General features: G+C 40.2%; 1 protein-coding gene across 1 annotated transcript in view; it reads right to left on the bottom strand.

The window, feature by feature from the left end:
- DNAH12 (dynein axonemal heavy chain 12) overlaps nucleotides 1-12,367 on the bottom strand; it is a 209,048-nt gene that overhangs the window by 157,950 nt on the left and 38,731 nt on the right. Inside the window, exons 12-17 of the mRNA XM_051852268.3 lie at nucleotides 12,051-12,229; nucleotides 9,366-9,501; nucleotides 6,358-6,483; nucleotides 5,307-5,441; nucleotides 3,677-3,870; nucleotides 1,937-2,180 (exon numbers count right to left, since the gene is read on the bottom strand). Coding sequence (XP_051708228.3) covers nucleotides 1,937-2,180; nucleotides 3,677-3,870; nucleotides 5,307-5,441; nucleotides 6,358-6,483; nucleotides 9,366-9,501; nucleotides 12,051-12,229 — 1,014 coding nt within the window. The remainder of the gene's footprint in view (nucleotides 1-1,936; nucleotides 2,181-3,676; nucleotides 3,871-5,306; nucleotides 5,442-6,357; nucleotides 6,484-9,365; nucleotides 9,502-12,050; nucleotides 12,230-12,367) is intronic.

Genomic DNA, 12,367 nt, shown 5'->3' with positions numbered 1-12,367 from the left:
ACAGCTCTGTGTGTGTGTGTGAGAGAGCGAGCGAGCGAGCGAGCTCTCTTTTAACAAAGCTGTATCTCTTAATACTTCAAGAAATAATGAAGATTCTTTACTTCATGAACATTATATTCTACTAGGAATGAGATGGGGAGCAAAAATAAGTACTAAGCATGATAATCTGATGAGTTACCTAGTATGTTAAAGGACAACAAATGCCACGGAAAGAAATTGAAAAATTGGAGCTGGGTAAAGAGGATCAGGATCACTGGGAAGAAAGGAGTTTGGAGGTTTCCAGTTAGATGGTCAGCACACAAGTCCTGGACATGGCGATAATGTAAACAAAAATCTTCCAGGGGAAGAAATGAACCAAGAGTACGTTTATGGATGAAGAGCTCTGAGGTTGGGCCAACAGCCAGAGCAAAGCCTGCAGAGCAGGATAAACATGCTTGCCTGTTTAAGAAGCACGGGTTTCTCAAAACTGGCTGATACTGGGAACAGGATGGCTGCAGCAAGATGCTACAGCAGCAGGAACAGGTGGAGGGAAGGTCAGAGAAACACAGAAGGGCGAGATCGTGGATGACAGACATGAAAAATGAGCCAGACCGTGCAGTGCCACGCAAATGTGTCTATCTGAATACAATGTGAAGGTTTTCCAGAATTTTGTAGAGAGAAGTGACATGATCTCAGTTTACTCTAGTCATATAATTAGGGTATTTCAAAAATTTCATGTAAAATTGGAATTAAAATGTTTATTCTGATGTAAAAAGTTGGGAACTCTGTGCATAGCTTTTCCAATAATGTGCATTTTCCATGAAGTTTCTGAAAACCTCTTGTTTTCTAAATAGATGATGGGTGGAGGTGGGGGCAAAGAGAGGCACTGGGACCCTTTTATTGAAATCCAAGTAAAAGGTGAAGTAACTTGAACCAGGACAATATCAACGGCAAAATGAATTTTGGGTTTGTCATGTGTTTTGGACATCTAAGGAAAGATCACAAGTCGGAAGTTGGATAAGTGAATCTTGGGTTTAGAAGTGAGATTTGGGATGGAAGTTTCCAGCATACAGATGACATTTAAAGTCATGGGATGAGATCGTCAAAAAAGTGGTGGCAGATAGAAGAAAGAACCCATGATAAATGCCCCCAAACCTCTGGATTCTGAGGGTTAAAGTTGATAGTAGTGTCCTTCTATTTCTTCTTTTTAGATATCAGTGTCATTCTCTCAAATCAGCTACCCCATGGCTACATGGGGCTCAGACTGTTATAATTACAGCTTGTGAGTAAAGGAAAACAGGCTTCCTTTCGCAGACTCAGTTCAAAAATCCCAAAATAACTCTTACTGGCCTGGTTTGGATTATACACTTATCCCTGAACCTATCACTATGGCAGAGGGATGATGCATTAGGAATGGTTCCTCTTGAGTCACATAGTGTAAACTGAGGCTAACACTGGCTAGATGCTCACCAAACCTATCTGACACACAGCTAAAGACTACTGTTACACACAAAATGTAAGACCAAAAGATTAAGTTTATATTTTATATAACAAGGCATGTCCCCCATCCTTCTCTGTTTTCATCTTTCAAATTAAATAAATAAATAAAGAGCATTTCGTTCAGTGGTTAACATGCTCACATCCCACTGCAGAGTGCCTGGATGTGAGTATTCAATCCACCTCCCATTCAGTTTCTTGCTAAATGCACACCCTAGGCAGCAGATAACAGTTAAGTAATTGGGTCCTTGCCATCTATGTGGGAGACCCATATGGAGTTCCAGGCTCCTGGCTTTGGTCTGGTCCAGTCTCAGCTGCTGCAAGCATTTGGGAAGTGAAACAGCAGATAGAAGATTGTTATCTGTCTCTTGCAATGCCTTCCTTCCAAATTAAAAAAAACAAAAGGCAACACAAAGTTGAGAAGCTATCTATACTAAAAAGTCATCAAATATGTGTGTACCTTAAATGCTTTTATCTGATCCATTACGGCACTGCACATAGTAATTGTAGGATTCTCTTTTGGTACTTCCTCAGCTTTCTCTTCTGTCAGAGATAGTTTTCTTTCTGCTTTCCTTTTTTCTTGTAATTCTTTCTTTTGTTTCATTTGGAAAAACTTCAGTGTCTTAAAAATTTCTCGGGAAAACTCATCCACATCAGCCTCCAGGTTTTCCCTATTGAGGTCCAAAAACCCTCCGTCCATCCACCTGCATTGAAAAAAAACATTTTTTTTTCTTTCTTTTTTTTTACAGGCAGAGTGGACAGTGAGAGAGAGAGACAGAGAGAGAAAGGTCTTCCTTTGCCGTTGGTTCACCCTCCAATGGCCGCCAGAGCCGGCGCACCGGGCTGATCCGATGGCAGGAGCCGGGTACTTCTCCTGGTCTCCCATGGGGTGCAGGGCCCAAGAACTTGGGCCATCCTCCACTGCACTCCCTGGCCACAGCAGAGAGCTGGCCTGGAAGAGGGGCAACCGGGACAGAATCCGGCGCCCCAACCCGGACTAGAACCCGGTGTGCCGGCGCCCACCGCAAGGCGGAGGATTAGCCTAGTGAGCCACGGCGCCGGCCTGAAAAAAACATATTAAACTCAGACTTTAGGAGTCTGGCAGGACACTGGAGATTCTGTAGGCTCAATCCGCTCACTGTATAAGAGACACGCTGGGCGCTGGGGCGTAGTGGGCTAAGCAGTAGCCTGTGGTGCTGGTTAGTGTCCCTGCTGCTTCACTGCCACTCCAGCTCCCTGATAATGTGCCTGGGAGAGCAGTGGAAAACGGCCCAAGTTCCTGGGACCTGGTAACCCACGTGGGAGACCAAGGAGAAGCTCCTGGCTCCTGACTTCAGCCTGGCCCAGCCCTGGTCATTTTGGCCATTTGGGGAGTGAACTAGCGGATGAAAGCTCTCTTGCTTGCTCGCATGCGCTCGCTCTCTCTCTCTCTCTCTCTCTCTGCCTTTCAAATAAATAAACAAATCTTAAAAAAGAAGAGACACACTGAGGCTAAGAGTAGTTATTGGTCTGTTCAGTCATACCAAGTAGAGCTGAGACACGGGACATAAATCCTCATTTGTGCTATGCTGCATGTCCCAAATCAGGAATATGATCATAAATGGACAACTAACAGTCTCCAAATATAATGCAGATTTGACCTCAATTAACTAATCTAACTAATGTTTACACAAGATAACTGACTGGCAAACCCAAGTGACATTTCTGAAAAGTTAGGTGGAACCACACCAGCATTTGCTTCTTCTATATCAACAGTAAGAACTATTTTAAATACTTAATTCCCAAAAATCAATTTCTGTTTCACAAATTCTCCCATATCATCTGTTTAGTTTTTTTAATTGTATTACTATAAATTGCAGTTTTGGGGCAGGCATCGTGGCACAGCAGGTTAAACTGCTGCTTAGGGTGCCCACATTACATATTGGAAGTGCCCGGTACCAGTCCTAGTTAGTCTGCTTCCAATGCAGCCTCCTGCTATTGTGCCTGGGAAAGCAGTAGATGGTGGCTCAAATATTGGAGTGCCTGCCACCCATATGAATGAGCTAGATGGAGCTCTGGGCTCCTGGCTTCCGCCCAGCCCAGCCTCAGCAATTGTGGGTATTTGGGAGAGTGAACCATGACATGGAAGATCACTATCTCTCTCTCTTCTTTCCCTCTCTCTGATATTCTTTTAAATAAACAAATCTGTCTTTAAAATTACCGTTTTTCTGTTCGTTGCCACTTTAAAACAAAATTGAAAAATTTATGGTAGGGCTCAATGTTAACTTTTAATTTATCCAGTTCAGGATATTTTGTCAATTCCCATTTGAAAAGTTCCTCTTCTTTATTAATAAACTGAACAGCTTCTTCCGAGTCTTGAATGCGTTTTTGAAGTTGTCTTACATCTGTCACATACTGTAAGCAAATCATTTTTGAGCTCAAGAAATATTTAAATCAATTTATTAAAAATAAGATCATATAATACTCTATAGGATATGCCCTTATTTATAGAGCAACTTTAAGTATTAACTTTCTATGACCAAAAATAAAAACAAGCCAGTTAGGAAATGGCAAAGGATACGAATACAAATTTTTCAAAGGAAGAAATACAAATGACCAACAAATATGTGAAAACCACAGTATCCTCTTACTCCAAGTAGAATGGTAAAAAAAAAAAAAAAAAAAAAAAAAAAAAAAAAAATAGAGGGCCAGCACTGTAGCACAGAGGGATAAGCCTCTGCCATGCTGGCATCTCATGTGGACACTGGTTCAAGTCCTGGCTACTCCACTTTAAATCCAGCCCCCTGCTGATGTGTCTGGGAAAGTGCAGATGCCACCCATGTGGGAGACTCATGGAGATCCAATCTCCTGGCTTTGGCCTAGCCCAGCCCCAACCACTAAGGCCATTTGCTGAGTCCATCAGAAGATGGGCGATTTCTTAGAAAGAAAGAATGAGAGAGAGAAAGAAGCAAAGAGAGACAGAGAAAGAGAAAGAGGGAGAGAGAAGCAAAGAAGGAGAGGGGAGGAGAGAGGAGAGAGAGGAGAGAGAGGAGAGAGAGAGGAGAGAGAGGAAGGAAGGAAGGAAGGAAGGAAAGAAGGAAGGAAGGAAGAAAAGAAAGTGAGAAAAAAAAGGACAAAGAAAAATGTGGTACATATCCACAACGGAATATCACTCAGCTATAAAAAAAAAAAAGAATACAATTCTACCATTTGCAACAGAATGGATGGAACTAGAGATAATTACGCTAAGTGAAATAAGCCAGACACAGAAAGACAAATCCCACAGCTTTTTTTTAGATGTAGAATATGTAATAAAAAAGTGTGGATACTCTGTTACTTGGTATACAGATATTTATAAATATTGTTGTCACTGAATTATATCCTTTATATAGTAATATGCCCTTATTTTCTCATTTTATGATCTTCTCCATGACTTCCCACGTTATGTGTTATCATTATATTCATTCCTGCTTTAAGAAATAGCATGTACATTTATCTACATAATGTTTACAGAAAATATGGTAAAATTAAAAACTGTCTAATCTGTGTGTGGCACTGAACTCTCTTTTATGCCTTTTTGTGTTACTTGGAATATTTTTAAATACAAAAGCTAAAAAAAGAAAGAAGAAAAATAACAGTATAATGCCAGAGAGAAAAGGTATTGTTACATTTAGTCTACAAATAGAAAACTAAGTCACGAAAATGGACCCACAAATACAACCAGTTCTACACCTAAGAGCCAAAGCCTGTTGGCCACCATGAACATGTGATGTTCTGTATTTCCAAACAGATGGTGATGCACCCATATCACTATGAACCAGCCTGAGCTACAGCCTAGGTACTGATCACACCTGCTGCATGCGTTCCAGCTCTGCAAACTCGGTGAACTCCTCCATGCGGCGGGCTATCTTTTCTATTTCCAAAATCAGTTTCTCTCTCTTGGCAATTAGCTCATTTTCTTTTTTAAGCTTAGCATTCTCAATGAGCTTAAAAAAAAAAACATAATTTAATCATGTTAATTATTTTATTACAAAGGAGAGAGTTATCAAATTGTAAAGCCAAATGCTTTCTAAAGTAATTAAAAAAAAAAAAAACCCAGGGAAGTAAAAATGATTATAAAAATAATATACTAATAATATACTGTCTATAATAGCTGAACCAAAAATGCAAAGAATAAACTGCACGGACAATTCCCCTAGATCTTGAAGGTGACTTTCACAGCACTTATTTATTAACTGAATACCATGATTACTTAATAGATTCTGGTGCAACAGAAGGGAGCATTCACTGAGCATGCCTGTGCTGTGTATCAGGAACTACTGAGCCCCTCGCCTGGGATGCCACAGGAATTACTCTTCTCAACTCAGAGATGAAGAAGCTGACATCTTACCTCCCAAGTTAGGATCCAGTGGCTACGTTAAGAGTTTTTTCTCAAAATATGAAACTATATGCAGTCATATAAAATGCTAGCTCTGCTATCTTATCTCTGTGATATTAAGTTATTTAACTTCTCCGAGTTTTATTTTTCTTATCTATATAATGGGGTAAATGGGAGCACCTGGAATTTTGATTTGCATTAAATGATTTACTAAATGAATTTACTAAATAATTTAGTGAAAGAACTGAGTACAGTGCTAACTGTTGTGAATTTATATAATACTTCAGCCTTTTTTCACACCAGTCTACTTACAAGACCCTATGACTTAAGCCTAACAGTCTATCCTAAACTAGAGGGAAATAAATGTTGCCAGACTCAAATTTAAATTGACACATGAAGTTACTTCTTAAAGGTAGATGACAAGTAGGCATGAAAGTTAAATGTGAACAAAGTGCTTAAAATATCAGATTACAAAAAAGAATTTTAATCATATTTCAAAAACATATGCTGAAAAATACATTTACCTCATCATTCTCATCAAAGATGGGTCGAATTTTGCTGGGCCACATGAGGACATTTGCATTTAAAGCTAAGTCTTCTTTAGGAAACAGAAAAACATCTAAAAAGTAACTCATCTGGCGTTTGGATTCCTGCAAAATAAACTGTAGATATAATACACCAAACAGAAAAGCAAAGGCATTTTGAAAAAAGAGAGCCAACTCAGATTAGCTGCTATTTTAAATGGCCCAAATCACATGGGTATTCCAGCAGCCCAAGTATGATTTATTCAGCTTCAGGTCACTGAACTGTATTTTTTTTATGATTTATTTATTTGAAAGGTATTGTTACAGAAAGAGAGAGAGAGAGAGATCTTCTATCCACTGGTTCACTCCCCAGATGGCCACAACAGCTGGAACTGGGCTGATCTGAAGCCAGAAGCCAGGAGCTTCTTCCAGGTCTCACACATGGGTGCAGGGGCCCAAGGACTTGGGCCATCTTCTACTGCTTTCCCGGGCCATAGCAGAGAGCTAGATTTGAAGTGGAACAGCCAGAACTAGAACCGGTGCCCATATGGGATGCCGGCACTGCAGGCAGCAGCTTTACCCACTATGCCACAGCGCCAGCCCCTTACTGTGCTTTTACACTGGCAATAAAACTTACTAAAAGTTTTCCCTTGCAGTTGGTTTAACACAAAGGAAACCTGGTGCTCCTTGTATACAACTGAAAAGATGTCCAAATGTTCAGAAACTCTTATGAATTTTAAAATTTTTCAATCTTTGGTAACATTTTATATCTTCTGTGTTGTTTTGTGTAGTCATGGATGTTACATTAGCATACAATAATAGTCTACGAGTTTGGGGGTGAAGAGCAAAGGTTAAAAAAAAAGCTTTTTAAAACAATGGATTTATCTGAATAGAGAAGTCAAATACTTTTACCTCCTGGATTGAGCTTCTGGCTCCTGGCTTCAACCTGTTTCAGCTCTGGCCATTGTGGCCACCTGAGAAGTGAATCTGTGGATACTAGGTTAATTCTCTGTCTCTTTCCCTTTCTCCTTCCCTCTCTACCTCCCTCTGTGCCTTTCAAATGAATTAAATAAATTCAAATGAAAAACAAGTCCTCTAACAAGAAGGGAGGAATGTACGAACACATGAACCAGGATTTAAGTACAGAAATGTTTCCAGAAGCATTACTACTAACAGCTAAACTGGAAACAACCCAATCTCCAGAACAGTTGAAATTTTAAAAATGTTATTCTATAGTGATACAATCTAGAATGGAATACTAGACAGCAACAAAAGCAAAAGTTAAGGAGCAAGAACATCACTAACAACACTGCTATGATGCCAAAAATTATAAACAGTATGATTCCCTTTATATAAAGATGGAAGTCAGACAAAAATTCATTCTACTGAGACGCATCTTTAGAGAGTAAATCTGTAAAAAGCAAGGAAGTGATCGCTGTCAATGTCAGGCTGGAGCTCACATCCACAAAAAGGCCATAGGGATGGGTGTCTAAGTTGTTGGCTCTGTCTCTTTCCCTGTGTGCCAATCCCTGGCTGCTATGATATTTTAAATGGGACAATTCTGTTTTATGTAATATACAGTACATGCATTATTTCACACTTTTTAGTTTTTTCTAAATAAACAATGTGAATAAATATAGGTGTGACGAAGATATAAGCATACTATTAAGTGTAGAAACTACAAAAAAATTTGTAAAAATCTATTTTGTTTAAAGATACACACAGTTGACGAAAACTGAAGAAAACCAAATATACCAAGCAAGTGCTTGGCACAACAGTTAGGATGCCACTTGGGGGGCCAGCGTTGTGGCAGAGTAACTTAAGCTGCAACCCCAGCATCCCATATGGGTGCAGGTTCACATCCCAGCTGCTCCACTTTCCATCCAGCTCCCTGAAAAGGATCCTGGGAAAACAGCAGAGGACGGCTCAAGTGTTTGGGTCTCTGGACCCATGTGAGCGATTAGGAAGAAGCTCCTGGCTTCTGCCTGGCCCAGCCCCAGCCATTGCAGCCATTTGGGGAGTGAACCAGTGGATGGAAGATTTCTTTCTCCATGTCTCTCCCACAGCCCTTCTGTAACTCTTCCTTTCAAATAAATAAATAAATCCTAAAAAAAAAAAAAAAAAAAAAAAAAAAAAAAAAGCCCACATCCCACACTGGGCTGCCTGGGTTCAAGTCCTGACTCCACTTCCAATTCTAGCTTCTTGCTAATGCACATCCTGAGACGCAGCAACTGATAGCCCAAGCAGTGGAGTACCTGCCACCCATATGGGAGACCCAGACAGAGTTCTGGGCTCCTGGCTTTGAACTGCCTAATCCTAGCTACTTGTGGACATTTGTGGAGTCAATCAGAGAATACAAAGCTCTCTGTATGAGGTCTGTCTCTGCCTCTGTTATTCAAATAAAATGACAATAAATTTAAATTTCAAAATAATTTTAAAAAACCAAAGACATGATTATTATAAAAATAAAGTGAAAACCCCTAGGGGAGAGGGAAGGAGTTGTGATCAGGAAGACCCATGCAGAACCCTTCTAGGCTGTCCTCTTTCTTTCCTTTTATGATCTATTTATTTATTTGACAGGCAGAGCAATTGAGGAGGAGAGAGAGATCAATCATTCATCTGCTGGTTAACTCCCAATTGACTCCAACAGCCAGCACAGAGCCAGGCCAAAGACAATGGCCCAGCGCTCTACGCAGGTCTCCCATGTGGGGAGTAGAGTCCCAAGCACTTGAACCATCTTCCCACATACATTAGCAGCGGGCTGGATCAGAGCAGAGGAGCCAGGACTCAAAGGGGCACTCTGATAGGTGATATAGCTTAACCCACTGCGCCACCATGCTGGCCCCAGGGGCTCCCCTCTTTCTTGACATAGGTGGTGGCAACATAGACTCTCAGTTTATAACTATTTAACTGTGTATTTTACACATTTAAAAAATATATATGTATATATATATAAAAGTCCACAATTTTTAAAACTATTTAAACTTTGTAAATCAAAAGTTCCTTACCTGGATCCTTAAAATCAGCTCTTCAATCCCTACAGTACGGGCTTTTTCGACATACGATATCAGATCCATCATTTCTTCTGATGTCTCAGGGACTTTCAGTGCTCGCTCTTTAATTGCTTCAAATTCACTGCAAATACTGACATAACACTCTGCTTTACCATGTGTATGGCATTTAGTGTTCTGGCATACTCAATAAATGTGTTCTTGTGATTATTACAAAATAGCAACTGTGGGAACCTAAGCATTGGTTAATCCAACAAGGTATTGTAAAACATTAAACTTATCTGATTAACCCAGTATATATCATTCATCAACACAAGCTATAAAGTTAATATTTTGTTATGAAATTATGGCATATTTTTCCTAGAGATTGTTTCAACTTCCTTGAATACCCAAAATAAGATCATAATTTGGATCAGGCAGCCCTAACTCAAAAACCTACCTAAGTGGACTGCTAGCTTCCTAATCTTACATCAACCTCCATGCCTGTTACATCAAGCTATTAACATTCATGTTGTTAAATGCTTAATTAGAATAACTCAAACAAAGGGCACAGCACACAGTACACTCTCATTTACTGATAAATATAATTATTTGTAGCATCATTTATTTATTATTCTTGATAAGACTTCAGAGACAGGGATAGGATCTAACACTGTAGCATCTTTGATATTTTTTCTGTGTCATATACTTTTATCAGTTTGTCTGATAAACACCTGACTTTTTGACAGCCATATGTGTTTATTTACTGAAAACAAGTGAAGGCTTTCTATTCTACACCAGGTATGGTGCTGTTTGCTAACAAGTGGTATTTGTGGATCTGGCACAACAGTGCAGTGAGCCACGCTGCCACCTGCAACACCAGCACCCCGTGTGACCCAATGTTTGAGTCCTTGCTGCTCCACTTCTGATTCAGCTCCCTGCTAATGTGGCTGGAAAATCAGAAGAAAGATGGCCCAAGTGCTTGAGCCCCTAAACACACATGGGAGACCTGGAAGAAGTTCCTGGCCTCTGCCTCTCTTTCTGTCCCCCCACCACCACTCTTGCCCTTTCAAACAAATAAATAAATCTTTTAAACATTGATATTTGTAATACCAGCAAAGGAGCTATTACTTTCTCCAGCTGACACAGCAGGAACTGAGGCTAAGAGGAATTAAGTAACTTGTCCAGAGTCATGCAATTAGTTCATGGCAGAGTCAGGAGAATTCCTGGCAAAAAATGACCTACATGAAAGACCTCTGTGAGTGAGATTCCAGTGTAAAGAAGGGGCCATCAAAGAAGGAGGTACCTTTCTCTGAAGGAGGAGAGAACTTCCACTTTGCTTACGGCCCTGTCTAAATACTGACAGAGTTTGTGGACTCAAAAGGCTTCCATAGCCTTGGCAGCTCATGTTAAGAGCCTCAGGTGGTCACTGAATGTCAAAAGTAAGAGTGTTAATTGTTAAATCAACAACAGGAGTCACTGTGCTCTTACTCCCCATGTAGGACCTCTGTCCTTAATGAGCTGTACTACTAGAATTAACGGTAAAACTTGTCTTCAAACAGTACTTTATACTTTGTGTGTCTGTGTGGGCGTAAACTGTTGAAATCTTAGTATAGAGTTGGTTTTCTGTAATGAAGAATGGGATGGGAGAGGCAATTGGAGGTGGGATAGAAGTGGGGGTGGGAAGGCAGGCATGGGGGAAGAACTGCTATATTCCAAAAGCTGTACCTATGAAATTTATATTTATTTTAAAAAGCTTTCTTAAAAAAACTTATTTATTTGAAAGTCAGCATTACAGAGAAGGAGAGATGGAGAGAGAAATCTTCCATCTCTTGGTCCACTCCCCAAATAGTTGCAATGGCTGAGTTGGGCCAATCCTTAGCCAGGAGCTTCATCTGGGTCTACACATGAGTGCAGAGGCCCAAGCACTTGGGCCATCCTCCACTGCTTTTCCACAAGCAATACCAGAGAGCTAGATTTGAAGAGGAGAAGCTGGGCATCCATATGGGATGCCAACACTGCAGGCGGCAGCTTAACCTGCTACACCACAGCACCAGCAGTCTGCACTTGTGAACAAAAGCAAGAAATCCTTAGGAAAAGAGTGTGTGTGGTGTGTGTGGTATGTGTTTTGTGTGTGTGTGTGTGTGTGTGTTTGCATGAGTCAAATAGATAGAGAAAGGGACAGAAAGAGGGCATTTTGAAACATCAACAGCAAATGAAAATTTTCTTTAAACAAAATACAACACAGTGAGAAACAAGTGCAACCCAGCGGCACGACGCGGAGCTAAGAAGTCTCTGGTTTGTGAATCCAGTTTAACGGCCATCCTGAGAAACAGGCATCAGCACCTCCATTTCACAGCTGACACACATAAGCTAAGCTAAGGTGACAAACAAGTAAATATTAGAACCAGGAATGAACTCATATATTTGTCATACTCAGAATAGCATTTTCATTATCATGCTACTGACATACAAATGCTAAAAAAAAAAAAAAAGTTCTGGGCTGCCTTCAAGTGAATCTCAGCCAGTATTAAACAACTGAACCCATCCCCACGGTGTGTGGAGGAACCTCCTTAGGAGGCGGCTCTGGGAAAAAGGCTTTGAGAACATACAGATTTGCATCTTTTGCTGATTAACAAGTTACTTTAGCAAAGTACTGATTTTGGTCCTATAATTCTGAGTTTGCTGATTACTCCTACTTACCACTCATTTTCTTTCCTGTATTTTGAAGCTATATCATTTAGTAATCTGTTCGCAAAGTCTCTGGCTTTATTTTTCAGGCCTGTCTTCAAATCTTCACAATCCAGGCGCACCATAGGGTAATGAACCCACTGAGGCAAAAGCATTATTTCTGAGGCAAGACTGAAAAATTTATCTATAAACTTGAGAGAGTTGAAAACAGAAAAGAATGCTTAGAATTTAATTCATCAGTGATTTTAGAGTACTGCAGTGAAACTCTTAATCATATAAATCAAAATCATCTCTTTTTGCTAAGTGCCTAAAATGGTCCTTTTTTTTTT

The sequence above is a fragment of the Oryctolagus cuniculus genome, chromosome 10, assembly GCF_051225735.1.
Source record: "Oryctolagus cuniculus isolate XC-2025 breed Fujian yellow rabbit chromosome 10, ASM5122573v1, whole genome shotgun sequence".
NCBI classification, from domain to species: Eukaryota; Metazoa; Chordata; class Mammalia; order Lagomorpha; family Leporidae; genus Oryctolagus; species Oryctolagus cuniculus.
The sequence above is the reverse complement of the archived record's forward strand: the minus strand, read 5'-3'. Positions and strand labels throughout refer to the sequence as shown.